Genomic DNA, 24,253 nt, shown 5'->3' with positions numbered 1-24,253 from the left:
AAACAAATCAATGTCTTGACATCTAATAGACTCGTGTCCACACCAAAAACACCAAAAGTTGTAGTAAAAAGACAAACCATTTTATCACACACACACACCAATAAACATACAGCCAAACTGCACTTGTGAGTTGAGGCTCTCTTAGTAACAAACTGATAGAAGACTGTAATATAATGTCATGTATCAAATAAATATTCACAAACAAATTTGCTAAATTATTTACACAATAATAATGACCATATCAATGACCCAAAACATATTTCATGTCCAATTATATTTCTTCAGAAAATTTTATAAATAAAATTAGTCTCTGCTGGATGAGGTTTACATGATGTGTGGGCTGTATATTCAGATAAAGGAAAGACTGGTGAATTCTGAGGCTTTTCCTTTCATCTAGCATTCTTCTGCATCTCATAGCTGTCCTTCAAGCATGCTACTGAAAGCCTGATCCAGTGCATGGGGCTTTTGAATCTTGGGTTTAACCTCTGCAGGAGAACCCTGCAGCCTTTGCAGCTCCAGGATGCTGTCTATAGCACTTTGCAGGTGTCCACTCAGTTCTCCGTCCTTCACCAGGGCAGGCAAACTTGAAGGCTCCACCTCTAAATCAGACAGCTTGTTCCTTTTCAGCACTGGAGTGCACTGCTCTGGAAGTAAGCTGTCTACACTTGGAGTTACATAGTCTGGCCTGGCCACAGAATCTGAAAGGTTCTGCAATTCATTACCTGTCCAACTTGTTTCCATGTCAGGGTTCAATCTCACCTTGGGTAGCTGATCTGACCTCAGACCATTTTCGATATCTTGAGCATTTGACAAAGGAAGCTTGATGGATTCCTCTTTCCCCTTCATGTCTCCATTAGTTAACTGCCCACAGTAGTTTCGTTTGTAGCCAGAGACGCCATGTGAAACATCACAAGCAGAGTTGTGGATGACCTTGCGAGATCCTGATTCATGTTTGATGGTGAGGCGAAGTGCTCCTTTGCTGCTGGAGCGGTATGTCCTCAGGCCAGGAGGTCTGTCAGATTGCAAGGCCCACGATGGTGGTGATGAAGGACAACTAGAATGTCCAGCCTGGACTGACGACACCGTGCTATGTTGAGATGAGTTCATATGCCAGGACATCAGGAAGGACTCTGCTGAACCACCAAAAAAATTAAACCTGCTCACCGTTTTACATCAGGGTACAAGTAATATGTGGTAACAAGTAATATGTCTGTACACTTTAAGGCAGGTCTTTTCAGCTCCACTTCTGGAGAGCCACCATCCTGCAGAGTTTAGTTACAACCCAGCGCTTACACACCTGCCTGTAATTTTTATGTAATCCTAAAGACCTTGATTAGCTTTTTAAGGTGTGATTGATTAGGGTCGAAGCTAAACTCTGCAGGACATTGGCCCTCCTGGAGTGGAGCTGAATACCCCTGCTTTAAGGATTTACACTAACATCTCACATAAAAGAAACTAGATGGGCACATGCAGGATCTTGGGCCTTGTTACCTGGATCTCTCCTGGCTTTGCGTCTATCCTCCCCCAGCAAGAGTCTCTCTGACTGCAGAAACAAACGCTCTAGCATCACCATCTCTGCTGAAGGACTCTCCTGCTGAAGAAAGAAATAACTCAGACCTGCCTCTTACAGTACATTACAAAGAACCAAAATGTTTGATGCTATGCGAAAGAACTTCAAAACAATGGCTATTTTTGGATTAGTGAAGGACTCAGGATTGCAATCTGTGGGTTGGGCGTAATCTGTTACCTGAGATTCAGCCAGAAGAAGCTGCCTGTACTTGTTCAGCATGTCTGTAATTTGTTTGAACAGCAGCACTGAAATACACTCAAACTGCTTGTCCACTGCAAAAAGAATGACAGACCCTTTCATCAAGGATACTCTGGAATCCTCAAACCAAATGCAAAATTAGGATAACTCCCAGGCTGGATTAAGTCTAACCTGAGATAATGTCAGCCTGGCTAGGCAGGGCTCTAGCACAAGTATGGTAGGGCAACAAATGCCTAACAGCATCCTCTACTGAAACATATGGAACCGAAGTGTTTGGGTTGAGGACAGCACTGTGGTCTAAAAACAGCTGCTGTTTCACCCTAGGAATAAAACACAAATGCACATACAAATTAAGATTGTGTACATTGATACATTGATTTAGCAGGTGGTCCATGACTCTTCTTAGTAGACAGATATACACCACAATGATTTGAGTTAGCAGAGACCACTTGATGCATGTTTAGATGTCTAGTGCAATGTTTCCCAACCCTCTTCCTTGAGGCACACCAACACTTCATGTTTTCAATGTCTCCTTAATCTAACACACATTAGTCCAGGGGCTTTCAATTCTATTCCTGGGGACCCACATCACTGCACAGTTTGGATGTTTCCATTCTTTAACACACCTGATTCAAATCATCAGCTTGTTAGTAGATGCTCCATTACATGAAATGGTGTTATTTAAAAAAAGAATACATACAAAAAGTGCACTGCTGTGGGTACCCAGGACTAGGATTGAAAACCCCTGCCTTAGTCAACTCATCAGCTTGTTAGTAGAGTACTCCAAGTCCTGAAATGGGAGTGTCAGATCAGGGAGACATCAAAAATGTGTACTGTTGGTGTGCCTCTAGAAACAGGGTTGGGAAACACTGACCTAGTTTACATTTAAAGTTCACCTTGGGTTCAATCAACTGTAAAAAAGGGCTACAAACTTCAGTTTGCTATTAAACCTGCCACTTTCAATGATATCATAGGTCACGTAGCATGTGAAGTCAACTTAAGTGTTTGTTTCCAAATGGTTGGTAATCTGGGCCCAATATTAGAAGGCAGTCATTTAGCAGACACTTTAATCCAAATCAACCAACAGAACACTGCATCACAAGGGTAATCCTTCTGGAGCAACCTGGGATTAAGGGCCTTGTTTGAAGGCACAATGGTGATGGTTTACAGAAGAAACTTTGATTACCATCCGCGATATTTTCCTGCTCAAGTATATTTGGTTTTTAATCAAAGCGCAGTGTTCCAGCTTCTAACTGTGGCTTTCAGACTAATTTATGCACCCCATATTAATCAGCAGATGTTTAAAAACAAAAGATGACTATTTGCTCTGTTCTCCATCAAGGACTCAGGCAAAATAAGCCTAGATTTTAGAATCAGTTACACCAAAAGTTATTTCATGTCATCAGATTCAGATAAATACAGTGCATCTGGAAAGTATTCACAGCGCTTCACTTTAACATTTTGTTATGTTACAGCCTTATTCCAAAATTGCTTCAATTCATTATTTTCCCTCACAATTCTACAAACAATACCCCATAATGATAATGTGAAAGAAGTTTGTTTGAAATCTTTGCAAATTTATTACAAATAAAAAACGAAAAAGTATTAAGTATTCACAGCCTTTGCTCAATACTTTGTTGAAGCACCTCTGGCACCAATTACAGCCTCAAGTCTTTTTGAGTATGATGCTACAAGCTTGGCACACCTATTTTTGGGCAGTTTCTCCCATTCTTCTTTGCAGGACCTCTCAAGCTCCATCAGTTTGGATGGGGAGAATCGGTGCACCGCAGTTTTCAAATCTCTCCAGAGATGTTCAGTCGGGTTCAAGTCTGGGCTCTGGCTGGGCCACTCAAGGACATTCACAGAGTTGTCTTGTAGCCACTCCTTTGTTATCTTGGCTGTGTGCTTAGGGTCGTTGTCCTGTTGGAAGATGAACCTTTGCCCCAGTCTGAGGTCCAGAGCACTCTGGAGCAGGTTTTCATCAAGGATGTCTCTGTACATTGCTGCATTTATCTTTCCCTCGATCCTGACTAGTCTCCCAGTTCCTGCCACTGAAAAACATCCCCACAGCATGATGCTGCCACCACCATGCTTCACTGTAGGGATGGTATTGGCCAGGTGATGAGCTGTGCCTGGTTTCCTCCAGACATGACGCTTGCCATTCAGGCCAAAGAGTTCAATCTTTGTTTCTCATGGTCTGAGAGTCCTTCAGGTGCCTTTTGGCAAACTCCAGGCGGGCTGTCATGTGCCTTTTACTGAGCAGTGGCTTCTGTCTGGCCACTCTACCATACAGGCCTGATTGGTGGAGTGCTACAGAGATGGTTGTTCTTCTGGAAGGTTCTCCTCTCTCCACAGAGAAATGCTGGAGCTCTGTCAGAGTGACCATTGGGTTCTTGGTCACCTCCCTGACTAAGGCCCTTCTCCCCCGATTACTCAGTTTGGCCGGGCGGCCAGCTCTAGGAAGAGTCCTGGTGGTTCCAAACTTCTTCCATTTATGGATGATGGAGGCCACTGTGCTCATTGTGACCTTCAATGCTGCAGAAATGTTTCTGTACCCTTCCCCAGATCTGTGCCTCGATACAATGCTGTCTCGGAGGTCTACAGACAATTCCTTGGACTTCATGGCTTGGTTTGTGCTCTGACATGTACTGTTAACTGTGGGAACTTATATAGACAGGTGTGTGCCTTTCCAAATCATGTCCAATCAACTGAATTTACCACAGGTGGACTCCAATCAAGTTGCAGAAACATCTCAAGGATCATCAGTGGAAACAGGATGCACCTGAGCTCAATTTTGAGTGTCATGGCAAAGGCTGTGAATACTTATGTACATGTGATTTTTTTCCCGTTTTTTATTTTTAATAAATTTGCAAAGATTTCAAACAAACTTCTTTCACATTGTCATTCTGGGGTATTGATTGTAGAAATTTGTGGAAAATAATGAATTTAATCCATTTTGGAATAAGGCTGTAACATAACAAAATGTGGAAAAAGTGAAGCACTGTGAATACTTTCCGGATGCACTGTAATTTTTCTTGACACACTACACTCTCAGAGATATTGATAGTTTCATTTCAGGGGGCCTGGGTAGTTCAGCAAGCAAAGAATACCACCCCTGGAATCGTGAGTTCGAATCCAGGGTGTGCTGAGTGACTCCAGCCACGCTTCCAAAGCAGCCAATTTGCCCAGTTGCTAGGGTGGGTAGAGTCATGTGGGTACTCGTGGTCACTTGGGTCGGTGGGGTGCATGGTGAGTTGTGCTTGAATGCCGCGGTGAATAGCGTGTGCCTCCACATGCACAAATCTCCATGGCTCTGCAAGCCATAAGATAAGATGCGCGGGCTGACTGTCTCAGAAGTGGAGGCAACTGAGATTCATCCTCCGCCACCCAGATCGAGGTGTGTCACAGCACCACCACGAGGAATCAGAGCACATTTTTCAGGATTTGCCTCTTCCTATTAGGCCTAACGCCCTGTGCTTGCCAGTGGTTCCCTTGGGCTTACTGATGATAAGACTTTCAGTGTTGGGTTTCTTTGTTACATACAGTATGTGCCCCTGCCTTCACCACAGAGTTGTGAATGTATTGACATACATTATCTACTTCTGTCCCCTGCAAACAGTGATGCACTTTTTAGTTTAAATCCACCTGTTCTGGTCAACCATGTTGCTTTAATGGGTTTCCACTCTGGAGTGCATTCAAATACAAATAACTTTTTCTTTGAAAGCCTTGCTTTGATCTCTGCCAAGCCCAATTACAGTTCATCCATTGTGCTTGTGCTTTTAGCCTGGGGTGTGTCAGGGTTACACTGCAGCTTAACCCGACTTTTGTACCTGAGGTAATTGCTTCCTTCTGCAACTGCACTGCCTTGAAATTTCTTGCCTTTCATCCCCCTAGCAATTGGTTTGGCTCACCAAAATTGATCCATATCTTGCAGCCCCCAGTGGGCATGAAAGCTAATTTCACCACAGGCAAGGCCACTATGTGGGCTTTATTCAAGGGTTTTTCTGTTTAGAATATTTGTGCTGTGGCTAGCTGGGCTCCTCTACACACATTTACCAAATTCCTTCTGACAGATGTTGTGTCCTTGGTGCTTCCATGGTCTGTTACACTGAAGGTGTTTTCCATAGTTAGAGCTGCGGTTACCCAAGTAACCTTACATGTTACTGAAGCCATACTGATGTCTTTATATCTCTATAGATGCTCTATAGCAGGATGTTACTGAACAAATGTATTTTTACTTACCTGTGTTGCCTTTTTGCCAGTGTAAGTTCCTCCTCTTTCTCACCCTCAAAGGGTGTCTGAAAATGAGACAATAATGTGATCACACTTTACATTCATTCAAATAAACATAACATTATAGTGCTTCATGGATTCTATATTGTTATTTACAATTACCTGAATAACAATAATATTAAATGCCCTGTGATCTAGCATGATCCACCTAACACTTTAAATGGTATATTTAGGGTATTTTCACCTGGACCACCTTCTGAAGTGCTGAGTAGGTGTCTATGCCCTGAGATGGTAGCCTAGACATTATTTCCTGTAACTTATGCTGGTCCAAAGAGATAATCCCACTGTTGGTTGTCACACAATGGACTGTGAGCTCTGTGACGATATGAATTTCAAATTTGTTAGTTAAAAAATAAATGTTTGTGTGTACCACAAGTACAAAGTGAAAAATGTCATGAATAAGTAACCACTGTTTTCTGTCATATAAGTTCCTGTCTGCTATTTATGATGCATTTTTATGTGCTTTCTATGAAAGACTATGTTCAGTTCTCTTGTCATAGCTAATCATATTCATTCTGCTGTAAAACAAATACCCTTGTCTGATTCACTGCTCTGCTGATACTCCTTTGCTGTCGATTCTAGGGTTCCACTGAGCTCTGTTAAAACACGAGTTTGTTCCAGCTGCTCCTGAGACACAAACAACTCCTCTGAAGAAGAGGATGGGCTCTGACACTTATCTGGCCCCTCCTCACCCTGGGGGTCAGCAACAAGAGCAATTGACACAGATTGATCCAGATGCTGCTTATCTGACACTGGGGTTGTGGAACCTGTGATGGAGGCTGTGCCTGTGGTCCTTAAAGAGCACTGGCCAAGTGGAGGTGACAACAGTATTTCACTGTGCTCTGAACCAGGATACACTGGCATAGGTATATCTTCACACTCAGAAAATAAGTCTGAGAAAGTCTCAGATGCAGCTAAACGTGTGGGTGAAAAGTCAACAAAGACTGGAGAGATGTGGTTGTCCATTTGCATGAGCAGAGTTCCTTCCAAGGACTCATGGGTGACTGATGGTTTATGTGCATGCTGCAAGGAAAGACATTTATTGTATAAGTGTTTGTTACAGTGACATTTTTCCAGTTTAAGGCACATTAATACTTAATAGACTTGAGAACCGTTTACAGAACACATTTTGATTTACCTGTTGAGAATGGTGTGTTAAACCCTGATTATGAGGTAATAGGTTTTGCTCTCCTTCCAATAATTGTTGTTCTTCCATTTTGGTGATCAGTTTTGGGGATAATGATAAAACTGGCTGAGGGGCACAAGTAAGATTTGGTGATGACTGTAGAGTTGTAGCTGGAGAGGGCTGAGAGTGAATTTCCAAACTCTGTGCTTCCACTGAAGTTGGGGGAAGCATTCTGCTCTCCTAACGCATGGAGGCACATAATAACAGTGAACAAATGTATCACAAACCCAAAACGACTTTCCTTTAAAAACTGAATTATAATAAATGAGATTAGAAAAAGTTTGATAATGTTTATGCTGTTTAAGACAGAAAGTTACAAAAATCAACTCACTTGTGGTTCACTGGCTTTCCCCCCATCTGCTGTTGTTCTCTCATGCAAGAGAAGCATTGAACTCTGTGTAAGAGTCAGCTTCAGTTCGGGTACCCCTGCAACTGATCTCTGGGTTGGAGGCACCAAGGGTAAACCTTGTTTCACTGGCTTTCCATTTATGATTGGTATGGTCATCATATCAGGGATGAACATACTAGCATTATTAATTAATTTAATCTGCTTCCCTACAGTTTGGCTTTGAACTACAGAACCATGCTGTCTCTGCACTTGAGATGGATAGGTCCCTGCTAGCTGTGCTGGTACCTGGAAGACTGTATGGTGTGTTGATTGAATTGGCAGGGACCTTGACAGTAGAGCCCCTTGTTTAAGGGTGAGTTGTCCAGTTGGAGAGGTGAAAATAGGGCTGAAATTAATTTGCCTTGGGCATACAGTCACAATATGAGAACTGTCAACAAGATGCCCCTCACTGGGTTTGTTAAACATCTGATTGCTTGGTGTAATAAGAGGACACCCTGGAGTGCTGGTAGACTGGGTCATTGTTTCAGGAGTTTGGCTTGGGAGAAAGAACTGTCTTTGGCCCTGAAAAGGACCTTGCGGCTGAATGACAATGGAGCCTCCATGACTGACCACATGTAGGCTAACAGGTTTCCCTCCTTGTGGTGGAAATGACTGCTTTGAATGTACAGAAGGGGACAATACATTCTGGGATGTATTTGCTGGGATGAAAGTAAGTTCTGACAATTGTTTCTGTCCTGCTGGCTTAGGACTGATCTGTACTAGTCTAGGCTGGATGTTGACTTGTAACTTAGGCTGAATAGGCAAAGGTGTTTTCTGTAGCATGGCCCCTGGAGGAGCTATTGTTCTAACTGTTGAGGCCAACATCTGGCTGCCTGCAAAGTTTTGCAGGGTCTTCTGGATGTTCATCCTGGAGCCTTGTGCTAAATTAAAAGAAAAGGATGTCTCTGTTGTAGGTGTAGGGAAGACATTCCCAGGAAGCAGATTCATTAACTGGGTTCCTGTGGGTTTTAGTGAGGGGCAACCTGGGCCAACAGCTAACAAAGATGGCTGAGGAGGCTCCACTGCTATTTGAGTGTCCTTTGGTAAAGAGACCAAACCAGGGATGGTCAGTGGTCTGGATAAATATGGTGCTGCAGGCAAAGGGAGTGATGCATCAGATAAACCAAATTGGAAAGTTTCTGCTGTCTGGGCAAGTCCAGCTTCTAATGCTAGAGTGTGCTCAGTGATGTCTGCCTCTTGGAGACTCTGCTGGAGGATGTCAAAGATCGCTTTCTGCTGTGGTTCCACTGATTGGACAGTGGGAGCTTCTTGCGCCTCTTCTGGACCTCCACATCCTTCTGGTGATGCCAGCAGTGCCTCCTCCAGAAAGGAGAGATCCACACAGCCAGAGAAAGGCATGTCCTGAGAATTATCATCATCTGCTAGAGAGGCTGGGCTCTGGAGAACAAAATGTGAAGTCAAAATAAACTAAGTAGGTTTAATATATGTTAGACTGCTAAAAGAAAAAAGCAAACAATTAACAAATTATTTAATTCATCAACAGAAACCTTTGAAATCCTTCTTTGAGAAAAAAAAGTGACTTTTGCTAGACAGACATGCAAAAGGTTTGAGAAGTCTCTGTTGAAACAACTGTGTTCCCTCCTCCATGGGGAGTGAGGTCTAAACTCACTGGAGTGTCTGTCAAGAGTGATGGCTCTCCAGAGGATGAATTAATGAGTAAGTCTCCACTTGGCAGCTGAATGAACAGAAGGGAGGAGAGACAGTTAATTGCATAGGGTAATTTTTATCTGCATCCAGAAATGAACACACAAACACAAACGAGTATCTCCCTTTAAAATTCTACTGAATTCTCCTTGTAAGATCCCTTAAAGGGATAGTTCACCCAAAAATGAAAATTCTCTTATCATTTACTCACCCTCATGCTATCTATCTAAGATGTGTATGACTTTCTCTCTTCTGCTGAACACAAACAAAGATTTGTAGAAGAATATCTCAACTCTGTAGGTTCATATAATGCAAGTGAATGGTGATCAGGCCTTTGAACCACCAAAAAGGAGATAAAGTCAGCATAAAAGTAATCCATAAGACTCCAGTGGTTTAATCAATGTCTTCAGAAGCGACGACAGTTGGTTTTGGGTGAGAACATACCAAAATATAACTCCTTTGTCACTTTACATCTTGTCATTGCAGTCTCTGGGCACAATCATGATTTCAAGCTCGATTACACTTCCTCGTGCTTGATGCATGCGCAGTATGTTAGATGCCGCTATAGGAAGTGTAATCGAGTTCGAAATCCTGATCGCCAAGGAGAATGCTGTCAAGATGTACAGTGAAAAAGGAGTTACATTTTGGTCTGTTCTCACTCAAAACTAACTGGATCACTTCAGAAGACATTGATTAAACCACTGGAGTCTGATGGATTATATTTATGCTGACTTTTTCTACTTTTTGGAGTTTTAAAGGCCTGATCACCATTCACTTGCATTGTATGGACCTACATAGCTGAGATATTCTTCTAAAAATCTTTGTTTGTGTTCAGCAGAAGAAAGAAAGTCATACACATCTGGGATGGCATGAGGGTGAGTAAATGATGAGAGAATTTTCATTTTTGGGTGAACTATTCCTTTAATATATTCTAACATTTTATGATTCTGGGGCTTAGTTTAAAAGTGACATGACACCTCAGTGTTCAAATGTTCCAAAATATTACCACAGCCAAGTTTTTAAACATGCTTTAACAAGTGCCATTTTTATTAATTTTGAAGATCAGTTTATGCAGTCAATCATGATACTATGATCTATTTACCTCAGTAGTCCCATAAAGAAAATCATTCAGAGCTATGGGGTCGCTGTTAAAAGAGAGAGAGAGAGAGAGAGAGAGAGAGAGAGAGAGATGTTTATATAAAACAGATGAAAAGTCAGAGTACTTTAAGAAAATTCAATTTACTGGATTTAAAAACATTTACCACAAAACATCAAGTAAACAAGTGCCATCTTCATCCTCCATTTCAAAAGGGGGAAGTTGGACTGGAATTACAAAATCAAAAGAAAAGGTCTAACAATTTAATTCAATTATGCTTGGATTTGTATATCTTTACTAATTGTGGTTAAATATGCAATCACATACATAATGTTGTATAAAATCGAATAATATGTCAGTACTGTGTTCATATAGCACATAGTGTGCTATATACATAACTCAAATCACAAATCTACTTCAGCAAGGAGACACAAAATGCAAATACAGTATGTTTTAGATTACGTCTAAGTATGTTGCCTGATTTTTGTAAATTTCAACAATTTCTATATAGAATACATTAAATTATATTAACCATTCTGATTCATGTGAAATACTCTAGGTTTTGTAATGTATCCTAACCTCTTATTCTGGTGGCTACATTCAGAGCAGGAAGAGTGAGTGTGTGTGCACTTCAATGACTGGGCTTCAGAGACTGGCTGTGAGAAAACCAGGCATCTGGACATATGCTATTGAGCAGGGACATCATAGAGTTCCATAGGCTTCAATGTAGAGTCTGAAAGAATCATGACATTATTAAAAGGTTTCTGAGTTACTAATGGGAAGATGTTGAAAATGCTTTACTCCATAAATATGTAGACTGGTAAACTTGGTATAGAAGTGAAATTTCACACTGTAATGTGAATGTTTATACATGCAGTTGTTACTTTAAGAAAATATTTCTACCTTATATGACTCTTAAAAATAACTTTTGTTGGTGTAACCTAATGTAGGAGACCAAGCAGTGTTGTAACATGGGGCGAGATGTATCAGTTTAACCAATTATAAATTAACAACATGGGTGAAATCACATCATCCATAACTACCTCCCTCTTAAAGTGACAGTAGAAGTAAGTCTGTGTAAAACTATACAGTAAAGAATTAACAGGGGAAAGGGGTAAGAAATTAAAATTTGGCATTTATAATTTGATTTGTGATCATGTTAATGAATGTTAAAAGACAGAACAGGTATCAGAAACAACAAGGTTAACTTTCCATTCAAGCTTTTCACATACATTTTTTTAAAGAGCTAGAAATATGCCCGAGCAGATGGGGAGGGTCGTAACTCTACTTTCTGATCTACTTCTACTGGACCCACTAAAACAGATTAGTGTGGATGCGGCCTTTGATTTTTTAAATTAAAATGTTTAAAATAAAATAATGGTGGGTTGGAGTGGGTGGTGGTGATGGGGGATAGTGTCGGTATTCCCAATCCGCAAACTACACCAGTTGCGTAGGGCTCCCGATCCACCAGGGGGCTCCATGCTGTCAAAGATATTTAAAGTAGCCAAGGTAATGATACATAATGTAGAAGTAGACATGGCTATGCTACCAGTCCGTCAGGAACAGAAAAAAGGAGAAAAATGCACCAGGAACATGATTTAATGATGTTTCAGTGAAACTGATCAATGAGTACTTTAGGACATTACAGAGATTATAGCATCATTTTCTATAAAGCTGCCTTGAAATGTGTATTGTGAAAAGCACTATACAAATAAAAATGGTGACTAATAATTATCATATTTAAAACGATCATTGCAAAGATCATAATCCAGGTGTCCAGCTCAATATTACAACACAGAGTCGCGTGGCGCCATGTGGGAGTCGGACGTGTGAACGACGAGCTCTGCACACTTTGCTAGTTTTTTATTATTTTTATGTTTTAAACCGGTTGGAGTGGAGTTTCGATACACCCTGCTACATAACTGTTCTATGAAGTCAACATGTCAAAGAATTCAAAATCCTCAGGCTCTGGAGATATTAAAAGACACTTACGTGGGGCCTGGGTAGCTCAGTGGTAAAATACGCTGGCTACCACCCCTGGAGTTCGCTAGTTCGAATCCCAGGGTGTGCTGAGTGACTCCAGCCAGGTCTCCTAAGCAACCAAATTGGCCGGTTGCTAGGGAGGGTAGAGTCACATGGGGTAACCTCCTCATGGTCGCTATAATGTGGTTTGTTCTCGGTGGGGCGCATGGTGAATTGAGCGTGGTTGCCGCGGTGGATGGCATGAAGCCTCCACACGCGCTATGTCTCTGTGGCAACACGCTCAACAAGCCACGTGATAAGATGCGCGGGTTGACTGTCTCAGACGCGGAGGCAACTGGGATTCGTACTCCACCACCCGGACTGAGGCGAATCACTACGCCACCATGAGAACTTAGAGCGCATTGGGAATTGGGCATTCCAAATTGGGAGAAAAAGGGGGAAAAATCCCCCCCCCCCCAAAAAAAAAAAGACACTTACGTGCTTACGCCCACAGACCAGGGACTCAGTTTGGACGGTGCGGTGGGAGAAATTCAGCGGCAACTGGCGAGCAGTTGTAGAGGACCAGGAAGATCTTGCTGTAATACGTCGATTGATTACGGTCGATTACAAGAATCGGGGACGTCAAGGGACAGGTCGATTATCTGGAGTCATCAGAGAGGGAATTAGCTGCTAATCCGCTAGCGACCAAAGTAGATTTGGAACGCATTTGGGAAAAACTGGAGGATTTGGAGAATCGTAATTGGCGAAACAACGTCCGAATTATTGGAATTCCTGAGCATAAGGAAGGCAGAGATATGGTAAAATTCCTAGACGAGCAATTCTTGAGTCTGCTCGACATAACAGGCCATAAGCTGGAAATCGAGCGAGCTCACAGGGTCCCAGCTCACAGATCCACTGAAGGAGACAGGCCCTGATCAATTCTGGCCAAATTTCTGAGATCATCCAATAAAGATCTTGTGTTATGCGAGGCGAGGGGTAAAGGAAAGCTCTCTTGGGAAAAACCACAGCATTTTCTTGTTCCCAGACTTTGCGAATTCAACAAGAGAGAAACGTGATCGATTCAAGGAATGCAAGAAACTCTTACATCAACGGAAGGTCACTTATCACGTTGCCCCCCAAGTGAGCTTGACTCGCTGAATATACACTTGACTGTCTGAAGAAGCTGGGCGCCTTTCTTGTTTCTTTTTGTGCTGGTTCCGCCTAGCAGCTGAAGTTTGTTTAATGGAATAACACTCCTTCGGGACAGTTGTGGATCAAACTGCTTGTTCTTTGTGCTTATGCCTCTTATTGGCTGGAGTTTGTTTTGTGGAGTTTTTTTTGTAGGACATTGGAAGGATTAGGTCATCTGCTGCACTCATGAACAGCCGGCTCACTGAACATTCGTTTGACTGTCCGAGGAAATTGAACTGCCTTGTGTGTGTGTGTGTGTGTGTGTGTGTGTGTGCGCTGGTTCCGCTAGAGGCTGGAGTTTGTTTTGTGGAGGAACACACCTTCAAGACTTTTGTGAATTAATGCTGACTATGTTCTTTGTGTTTATTCTGCCTATTGGATGGAGTTTGTTTTTTAGATTACTTTCTGTTATGTAATTCTGTCTCACAAAATTTGTACAGTAGCACCGGACTCAAGCAATCCGACGGCAAATTTGTAGCGGGGACTCTCGTAGGCGTACATGGACTGTTTGAGTTTAGAGGGATGGATGCCAGTTAGCGCTGTCGTGCACGTTTTTCTTTTTTATGTTTTTTTTTTATTCTGGGGGAAGTTTGGGGTTTGACTGTTGCACTAATGTTGGAGTGTGGTCTTTATAATTTTGTTTTTGACACACAATCTATTTTTTCTATTATGTCAATATGTCAAATGTTAATATGAGTGGATTGTCTCTCTCCACGTGGAATGTGAATAGGTTGGGGCACCCAATAAAAAGAAGGAAAGTTATTTCTTTTCTTAAACGTAAGAAATATGATATAGTGTTTCTTCAAGAAACGCATTTTTCCCCAGAGGAAGCTGAAAATTTTGGGAAGATATGGGGTGGACATGTTTTCTTTAGTGCTGGCTCAAGTAAGAGCAGGGGAGTCATTACATTGATAAGTAAACATCTACAATTCAAATGTCTCAAACAGAGTAAAGCTGTGCCTTGCCTCCACGGAATTGTCGATTCCTTTTCTAAATTTTCGGGATGCAGGGTTAATTGGTCTGGATCCGAGGCTTTGGCTCTGGCTGCTTGCTGCCCAGTAGCAGCTTTTCGGCCGGGCGCCTTCCGGTGGCCCAGGCAGGGCACTGAGTGTTTGGGCATTTTGTTCCCAGCAGGTTTATGTGATTTAGTTAGAGTTCATTTTGAGCCTTTAATGAGGGGGTTTTCAGATGATGTGGGCAGGTGGGCTTCATTGCATTTATCGATGATTGGGAGGGTTGATGTTATTGAGTTGAACTGCATTCCAAAGTTTAACTACCTGCTGCAGTCTCTCCCTGTAGATGTCCTTCGTTTGGAATGGTGGGCGTCCCGGGTTACATTTCGGTAAGTTGCATTGGCCGATTGATGGAGGTGGGCTAGGCCTACCCAAGATTTTGTTCTGTTATTGTGCGTTTGGTCTCGGACATTTCGCCTGTTGGTCGCTCCCACCTGGGAGAGCCCCTCCCGGGTTCTGTGTTGAGCAGGAGGTTCTTGCCCCATTTCGCCATTGCAAAGCCTTTCAATCAAACTAGTCGGAGGGGTTGGGTCACACCCCGTTGTCTTGCATCTGCACCTAGTTTGGACGAAGGTGTCCAGAGTGTTTGGTTCAGACATTTGTTTGGATGTTGCCTCGGGCATATGGCTGAACCAAATATTACACATTGATGAGTCCCCTTTCTGTTGTTCAGAGTGGATTGGGAGGGGGGTTGCTATGATCAGTGACCTATGTGACAGTGGAGTGCTGGGATCTTTTGATAATTTGGTTCAACATTTTAAGATTCCTGGATCCCAGTTCTTTGGGTATTTGCAGCTGTGCCACTTGCTCTGTGCTATTTTTTGGAGTGGTATACACCCCCCTAGAGCAGCGGTTACTCTGGAAATGGTGATTGCTGCTTTTGGTAAAGGTCATGAAGCATAAGTGTATTGCTCCCTGTTGATTCGGGGTCTGGGGGATGGAGCTTCGTCTTCTCTCAGGAGATTATGGGAGAAGGATTTAAATCTGCTGTTGGAGGAGGGAGTGTGGGCCAGGATCCTGGGGAGCATCGGGCCTGCGTCTAGAGATGCAAGGGTCCGTCTGATCCAGTTTAAGATTTTGCATCGGTTCTGCTGGACCCCCTCTGGATAATTTTGGGTTGGGTCTTGGAGACGCACCCGCCTGCTGGCGGTGCCAATCGAAGGATGGGGACACAATACATGTATTTTGGGGATATGTAAAGATCCTAGAATTTTGGTTGAGGGTTCAGAACTTTATGAGTGAGGTGTTGAACACTGAACTTTCATTTAGCCCCAGACTCTGTATCCTGGGTGATGGGGTGACTCTGGACATGGGGGACAGTTATTTAAAAAGTTAGGTCCTAGCCAGAGTCATGATTGGTAAAAAAATCATCCTCAGGGGATGGAAGTCAGCTGGGGCATCCTCATTTAGGGAATGGTGCGGGGAGATGGGCGAGGTGGGGATTTGTTCGTCAGGAAGTGGGGGGGTTATTTGGCTTTTTTGGATGGTTCTCAGGGAATGGCTATGGAGAGGGATTTGTAGTTCAGTTGGGTATATGTTTTATTGATTTTGTTTGAATGTATATCTTGTTTTTTTCTTGCATGTTTTGGGGGGGGGTGTTAATGTGAATAATTGATTCCATTTTTTTATGTTCTGTTTGTATGTTTTATTTTTGGAATCAATAAAACTGTTAACACACACAAAAAAAAACAAAAAAAAAAACAGAGTAAAGATAAATTAGGTCATTATTGTTTTAGCAGAAATTCAGGGGCAAAGGTTGATTTTGGCTAACCTAACGTTGATGATCAGGGCTTTCTTATAGATCTTGAAGGGATGTTGCAAGCCGCTGGCACCCCTCATGACATAATATTGGGAGGAAATTTTTATCTTTTGATGGATTCAGTCCTTGATCATAGTGAAGCAAAAGTGTGCAAGCCCCCTAGAGCAACACTGATGCTTCACAGGATGTGTAAAAATCTTGTTCTTATAGATATTTGGAGACTTTTGAACCCATCTAGTAGGGACTATACATTCTTTTCATCAGTCCATAAGATTTATTCTAGAATACTTTCTCTAGAAACATCTTAGTCTCAGATCATGCCCTGGTGAGTTTAGAGGTGTTGCCACATACGGAGAAAAATAAATCATATAGTTTCCGCTTTAATGTATCCCTTTTGTAAAATCATGAATTCCAACAAATGTTAAAGGCTGAAATCAATGTTTATATGGAGACCAACTGGTCCTCAGTATCCTCTGTGGGAATGGCTTGGGAGGCAATTAAGGCAGTTCTTAGGGGTCGGATCATACAGTATGCCTCATTCATCAAAAAATCCAAAGCACGAGAACTCGTAGAGTTGGAAGAAAATATTAAAAGTGCAGAGGCAGAGCTGAAGCGCCGTATGTCAGCTGATGGCCTCAGAGAATTGACCCGATTGAAATATAGATATAATACTATTTTGTCGCGGAAAGTGGAGTTTTGGTTATTCAGGGCAAGACAGTCATACTTTGAGTTGGGTGACAAAGCAGGGAAGCTTTTGGCTAGATATATAAAGCAAAGAGAGTCTCTTTCTATCATTCCCTCAGTGAAATCTGCTGGTGGTGAAATTTTTACCTCAGCCATTGATATTAATAATGCCTTTAAAGAATTCTATCTTGATCTTTATAGTTCCACGTCTTCGTCTGCTGATGAAGATATTAGAAACTTTGTGGAACCATTAGATCTTCCTAAACTGACGGTTGAGCAAAAAAACTTGCTTGATTCTGAGATAACCTTGGAGGAGCTTGATAACGTAATTAAGTCCCTACCTACTGGCAAGGCTCCAGGGACAGATGGTTTTGCCGCAGAATTTTTTAGATCCTATGCTACAGAACTGGCTCCACATTTGTTAGAAGTTTATACTGAATCATTAAAGAATGGAAAGCTTCCTCCAACCATGACACAAGCCTGGATCAGTCTGATTCTTAAAAAGGACAAAGATCCAAGCGAGTGTGAAAGTTACCGTCCAATCTCCCTGATCCTACTAGATGTAAAAATATTGTCAAAAATTCTGGCTAACCGATTAAGTAAGGTTATAACATCTCTTATACATATAGATCAGATGGGGTTTATTCGGGGCCGTAGCTCTTCTGATAACATCAGGCGTCTCATCAATATCATGTGGTCAGTAGCGAATGACCAGTCTCCGGTGGCTGCCATCTCACTTGACGCCGAAAAGGCGTTTGATATGTTAGAATGGGATTATCTTTTTAAGATTTTGGAAATGTATGGGTTCAGGAGTACATTTATTGGTTGGATTAAGTTACTTTATAGACACCCTGTAGCTGCGGTACAAACAAATGGATTAATTTCAGATTATTTTACTCTGGATAGGGGCACTCAGCAGGGTTGCCCTCTTTCCCCTTTATTGTTCTGTCTTGCCCTGGAACCATTAGCAGCCGCGATAAGAAAGGAGGATGATTTTCCAGGGGTGGTTGCAGGAGGTGTGGCGCATAAGCTTCTACTTTACGCAGATGATATTTTATTATTTGTCTCTGAACCAAAGATCTATGCCTTGCCTCCACAGAATTATTAATTCCTTTTCCAAGTTCTCAGGATACAAAGTCAATTAGTCTAAATCCGAAGTTTTGACTCTGACAGCCTACTGTCCAGTAACGGCTTTCCAGCCGGGTGCCTTCCAGTGGCCCAAACAGGGCATTAAGTATTTGGGGATTTTATTCCCAGCAAATTTGTCTGATTTAGTTAGTGTTAATTTTGAAAGGTTTTCGAGTGATGTGGGCAGTTGGGCTTCATTACATTTATCGATGATATGGAAAGTTAATGTTATTAAAATGAATTGTATTCCAAAATTTAACTACCTGCTACAGTCTCTCCCTGTAGATGTCCCCCTCTCTTATTTCAAGCAATTTGATAGCATAGCGAAGTCCTTCATTTGGAATGGTAAACATCCCAGATTGCATTTTAATAAGTTACATAGGCCGATAGACAAAGGTGGGCGAGGCCTACCCAAGATTTTGTTTTATTATTATGCGTTTGACCTCAGGCATTTGGCTCATTAGTCACTTCCACCTGAAAGAGCCCCTCCCTGGTTTTCTATTGAACAGGAAATCCTTGCCCCTATTTTGCCACTGCAAAGCCTTTCTATCAAAGTAACCGGAGAAGTTAAATCACACCCCGTTATTTCACATTTGCACGTGATTTGGACAAAAGTGGCCAGATTATTTAATTCTGACATTTATTTAAATGTTGCTTCAAGCATATGGCTAAACCCCAAATTATGTATCAACAAGTCCCCTTTCTGCTGGTCAGAATGGATTTTGAGGGGGGTTACTACACTCGGCGACCTGTATGAGAGTGGAGTGTTGAGATCTTTTGAGAATTTGGGTTATCATTTTGGGATTCCCAGATCTCAGTTTTATAGGTATTTACAACTGCGCCACATGTTCTGTACTGTTTTTGGGAGTAGCACACACCCCCCTAAGGCGGCAGGTGCTTTGGGAGAGGTGATTGCTGCTTTTGGAAAAGGTCATGAGGCATCAGTGTATTACTCCCTGCTAACTCTGAGTCTGGAGGACGGTGCTTTAACCTCTATCAAGAGATTATGGGAGAAAGATTTTAATATGTATTGGAGGAGGGAGTGTGGGCTGGGATTCTAAAAAACATCAAGTCTGTATCTAGAGATGCAAGGTTGCAACTTATGCAATTCAAGATTCTACATAGATTCTGTTGGATCCTCTCTAGACTGTATAGGCTTGGTCTTAAAGATAAACCCACCTGCTGGCATTGCCAATCGGAGGATGGAGATACGGCCCATGTTTTTTGGTGGTGTGCTGAGATCCAGGAATTTTGGTTGAAAGTACAGAGTTTTGTGTGTGACATGTTGGGCATTCAGATTTCGTTTAGCCCCAGACTCTTTGTTTTGGGTGATGGGGCGGTCATCGGCGTAAGAGATAAATACATAAAAAATTGGGTCCTGACCAGTGTGATGACAGGCAGGCAGATTGTTTTAAGGGGTTGGAAGTCAGTTGGAGCACCCTCAATTCAGGAGTGGTGCGAGGAGATGGGGAGGGTGGCCGCCTTTGAAGAGGTCATGTGTAGAAGGCTGGGGATATGGGATTCATTTAATGGGAAATGGGGTAAATATTTGATGTTTTTGGGGGACTCTTGGAGTGGGACTGTGGAGAGAGAGGCGTAGTTTTAGAGTTGTATGATTATTATTTATATATATATATATATATATATATATATATATATATATATATATATATATATTTATTTTAGTTATTTTTATTTATTTAGTGTGTGTGTGTGTGTATTTATGTAAGACCACTGGGATGTTCGTTTGGGGTCGGGGTGGGGTTCTTGATTGGGGAGGGGTAGTAGTGGGAGTTAAATGTTGATTCATTGTATATATGTTTTGTTTTTCTTTGTCTTTTTGGAATCAATAAAAATGTTCATCTTAATATTACAACACATCTAAAGTAATTTCTTCATTTGTATTAGGAGTATGCACCGATATATCAGCTGCTGATATTTATCGGCCAATTGTTGACCTAATTAAAAGCACCGGCATATCGGTTTTAAGCATGAAAATGGCTATATTAAAAAATTATTGTTTATTTATAATTAATTAGTAACATGCTTTTTAAAAACTCTGTGAATTAAAATGCACAATCCAGAAATAATATTAGCCACAATATGTTGAAGACTTCAGTATGACATCCATTAATGCTGCATAATTGAATTAATTACGATTGAAATTGCAATATGACCTTGTGCGATTACTAAATCTTAAAAGCCTGCGTTTTAAAAATATAGTCTGTATTCAGAGCTTCAGTCAGCGCTGTGTGAGCAAGCAGTGTCCTCTAGCGGTCTGGATGGCATTATCCATTATTTACTATAATACAGAATTTAAAAGGGGGTTTATTTTTCCATGATGTGGTTGAATTCCAATATCTATTAGAAATTTTAGTCCAAGGTTTGCACATTTAGAGAAATATTGATAGATTCTCATATGTTTAATTTATATTTCTTGAGAAAAAAAATATTTCATGTTTTTCGGTAAATTATGCGGTTGGAAAGGCATTCAGCTGTGAAACTCTCCTATATATGTGTTATAATTTTTCAGAAAGCTAGGTTTGTCTAGAGCGTTATTTAACATTTAGCAGTCAATCAAAATTTTATTTCATTTACTGTATTTCACTGTTAAATGTGCACTCAGTAACTTTTGTCTTTGTGCCATCTTGGACTTACACTGACACATAGTGGCTTGGATGCAACATAATTTAAAATCAATAGTTTTCAGTTGCAGATGCAATTGTAGAAATGTAGTATTCACAGTCAGCCATGATTACTTTAATCAATGAGTGAAAGTGTCAAACAGGATGGTTACTGAGATTAAGCGAGTAGTATTCGGCTGGTCATGTGATTCTAACCTGGCAGCCCCCATGTGTGGACCCTCTCAATGCAGAATAAAGCAGCTTTTATAAGGTTACTGATATGACTGGAGTCTTCATTTTAATGTGAGTGCTCATGATTTCCTACATATATTGTAAAATTGCTATTCATGTCTTTAGGAGTTAAACTTTTTAATGAGGAAAGAAATACTGAGTGCACCTTTAATTTTGTCTGATCTGTTTTTTGTTTTAGTTCTTATAGTTTATGGATGATAAAAGTTTATAAAAAAGCTTACAGTTTATAAAATGTCGAAATAAAATGCAAAAACTTTGTCATCAATGTAAACTTAGCTGATATAATTTCTTAGCACTGTGTTAGGCCATTTTAAATGAAGAATCATTTTATTTTTTTAGCTTTTTTATCTGCCCTCAGGGACAACTCTCACATTCATCGGTAAGACCAGCGCAGACCCCAGTAATGTACAGCTAGCAAGTGCCCTGCCAACTGACCCTGCAGACAGGCTTTATGCTCATTTCCCTTTTATTTATAGAAATTTGACACATTGGATACGATTAGCTTATTGTCAGTATAAAAATGTATAAACAGGCCTACTAATGTTCCTTAATATTGACTCACTGAACTTAGTTATGAACTTAGGGCCTTCAAAAGGCTAGGACCGGCACTGATGGGAGATGACCATGAACTAGAAAATTTGATTACTACACAAATTCCTACACAAAATGTAAAATGTCCATGTTTTCTATCGGTGTTACAACTTACTCCACCTACAGTTACAACCCACACTGGTAATCAAAAAAGCAGCACACTTTGTACTTGACATCAATTTACACAGTTTAGGAACAATGTCTGATCTACTTAAATTTTTGTAGAAGATAAATATGGGCATTTTATATCAAACTTTAAAAAAAGTAAATTTTAGGTTATTCTATAAAATAAAATAAAAATATAATAATAATAATAATATATATATATATATGTATATATATATATTTATTTATTTATTATTATTATTTATTATTATGTGTAATATTAAAGTGCCACTTTAATATTACACATATTACAGGCTGCAATATTACAAATTGCCATCAGATATTATGTAATGGCACAATTATAATGCCAACACATTTTGAAAAAGCATTATTGTGTTCATTTGTACATAAAGAAGCATATGCCATAACAGGTTAGTGTCCATTCAAACGTTTGCCTTGGTCAAATTCGCCTCCAATTACAACGGGCATATCTCTCATTTGACTTAAAGAGGAGGTCCTTTTAAACACTCAAACGCATTTCTTCACAGCAAAGCACATTAAACATTTAACCCTTAAACATGTTAATAATATAATGTTTTAAACCATACCTTCGTGTTTCAACAATAACTCCTACATTTAGGCTTCCATGCCTAAAACAACGCGTAAATCGGACTGAACTCACGTGTGATCACATTTGGGATGCTGAAAGATGAACTGCTGTATTTATAAGTGGGCGCTTTTGTGTCAGCATCACATCCTCGCTTCGAAGCGCCCACATATAAATACACAGCTATACGTGTATCCCTTTACGTCTATCCGTTCGTATTAAAATGCGCGTATTATAAATATATTACAAGCGGCTTTTCGCAGAAGAAGCTGAACTCACCCGCGTCCTTGTGCGTTACTGTCCGTTCAGACGGGCCTGTGCGCCATCCATCCCCACTCACATGTTCAGAGAGGAGGGGGAGACGGGCTCACACGAGTGGGTGCGAAACACACAGAGATAAACTGTACAGAGGGACCATGGATATGTTGTGCTGTTTCAGTCAGCAGTGACATTGGAACCAAATAAATGAACTGCTGCTTTATAGCGCGCTAATGTCGCTGCTGAGGCATTTACAGACGCTACAGCTACAAAAACCACGCACATATTTACTGTTTGTGATCATAGTTTACGTTGGTCATTCCAGGGACTAATATTTCAGTCACCCAGACTTTTTCAAATGGTGGTTCACTACAATGAAATGTTGAAATCTTTTTACAAGATGTTGATATGTCCATTATAATGAATTAAAAGAATTACTGCATTCAATGATATTTATTACAGAAGAATGTCTTCTGTCTATCTTATTCCAAGCATTTTGTCATGTCCCTGGCACTTCACTGAATTTGTACCTAGAAAAAAAATTCGAATTTGGAAGCTCCGCCCCCCATCTTCATGCACGCAAATTCATTCCTTTTACCTCTCAGAGGTAAAGACGAAGACGGAATCGACCCAAAACTATAGTGGACAGCGCGCCAGAGCTGGCCCGAGTTCATTTCTGCATGTAACCATTTATGGTACATAAACGTTACATTTTAAAATTGATATTCAGTCTTAACATTGTCTTTCGTTTTAATTATAGTTTATAATACATACATATTAATACATACTATTTAACCATCTCATTATAATAAATGTAAAAAAACTAACTTGAAAGCAGTGCTAGAAGTGGGCGGGTACTCACCAGTAAGCAGTACCTGCACTTCTCTATTTTAGTCTACAGAGTTCTGGCAGTTTTTCTTGTGTACCACCACTTCTCAGAGTCTACTAGTAAGATGTAATTTCTTTATTTAATGTAAGTCAGTGATTTGACACCAATAACTTTTATCTGACCTTCCAAATATCCAAGCACTCTTTTTGCTCAAAACTCAGCGGTGAGTTTAGCAACACTCAACACATGCAACAGCATTAGTGGTTCAGTTCGCACGTGTTTTAGCTGGTCTGGCCATAGTGCAGTTACACTCTTCTCCAAAACATGAACCAGCAACTATTGGGTGAGCACATTATATTGCGTCTTATTCAATCAAATGTATTTATGCAAATTGTTTAGCTGCTGGGTGCAGTCAAAACTACAGACAGAAAAAAAAAGTCAAAGCTGTTACAGAAGTGGTCAGCTCATATGCACAACCTTTTTTCACAAAAGGTAAATCTACGATGAAAACCAAAGCTTTAAAGAAAATGCACTGAAAACTAGCTTTTTATTCTCCATTCTTTTCTGTAGTGTGAATGTGAATTGTCACTGAACTTGCCTATACATATATCCTGACAGTGTTTGGTTCTACATTGTTCTCAATCCTGAAAATCATCAAATCAGTTTGTTCACCATTTTTAATTATTATTATCTACACAAGGTCTCTTGTGTGCAAATTCATGTGTGCAGGACAAGGAAAGTCTAATTTTGCCCTCGTTGAATGGGAGGATAATAATAAAAAAAAAGACAATGCTCTTTTTCGTTTTCAGGCTACATTTATTTTGTGTAAAGACAGTTCAACTTTAGATTGGTAT

General features: G+C 40.8%; 1 protein-coding gene across 3 annotated transcripts; it reads right to left on the bottom strand.

Annotated features, from left to right (window-relative positions):
* Positions 1–122: 122 nt before the first annotated feature.
* On the bottom strand, positions 123–22,673 carry si:ch211-168d23.3 (BRD4-interacting chromatin-remodeling complex-associated protein). Of its 3 annotated transcripts, none has more exons than XM_051723169.1 (14): positions 22,592–22,673; positions 10,976–11,129; positions 10,563–10,623; positions 10,403–10,445; positions 9,266–9,331; positions 7,579–9,033; positions 7,200–7,427; positions 6,595–7,084; positions 6,246–6,376; positions 6,011–6,066; positions 1,940–2,088; positions 1,748–1,842; positions 1,492–1,594; positions 123–1,133 (listed from the first exon to the last, which is right to left on the bottom strand). In XM_051723169.1, the coding sequence occupies exons 3-14, from the start codon at positions 10,601–10,603 to the stop codon at positions 412–414; spliced, it is 3,579 nt and encodes a 1,192-aa protein (XP_051579129.1). In that variant the 5' UTR covers positions 10,604–10,623; positions 10,976–11,129; positions 22,592–22,673; the 3' UTR covers positions 123–411. The 3 variants fall into 3 exon arrangements, with proteins under 3 accessions (XP_051579129.1, XP_051579130.1, XP_051579131.1); XM_051723170.1 differs by having other exon boundaries at positions 123–1,130; XM_051723171.1 differs by having other exon boundaries at positions 1,492–1,591.
* Between the last annotated feature and the right edge of the window lie 1,580 nt (positions 22,674–24,253).

The sequence above is a fragment of the Myxocyprinus asiaticus genome, chromosome 17 (assembly GCF_019703515.2).
Source record: "Myxocyprinus asiaticus isolate MX2 ecotype Aquarium Trade chromosome 17, UBuf_Myxa_2, whole genome shotgun sequence".
NCBI lineage: Eukaryota > Metazoa > Chordata > Actinopteri > Cypriniformes > Catostomidae > Myxocyprinus > Myxocyprinus asiaticus.
The sequence above is the reverse complement of the archived record's forward strand: the minus strand, read 5'-3'. Positions and strand labels throughout refer to the sequence as shown.

Coding starts and splice junctions, on each gene's coding strand:
- si:ch211-168d23.3 (XM_051723169.1), bottom strand. CDS start 10,603: ATGGAGGATGAAGATGGCACTTGTTTACTTGATGTTTTGTG. Junction 9,034..9,265: donor CACTCTTGACAGACACTCCA/GTGAGTTTAGAC, acceptor TTTGTTCTCCAG/AGCCCAGCCTCTCTAGCAGA. Junction 6,377..6,594: donor GAGCAGTGAATCAGACAAGG/GTATTTGTTTTA, acceptor ATATCGTCACAG/AGCTCACAGTCCATTGTGTG.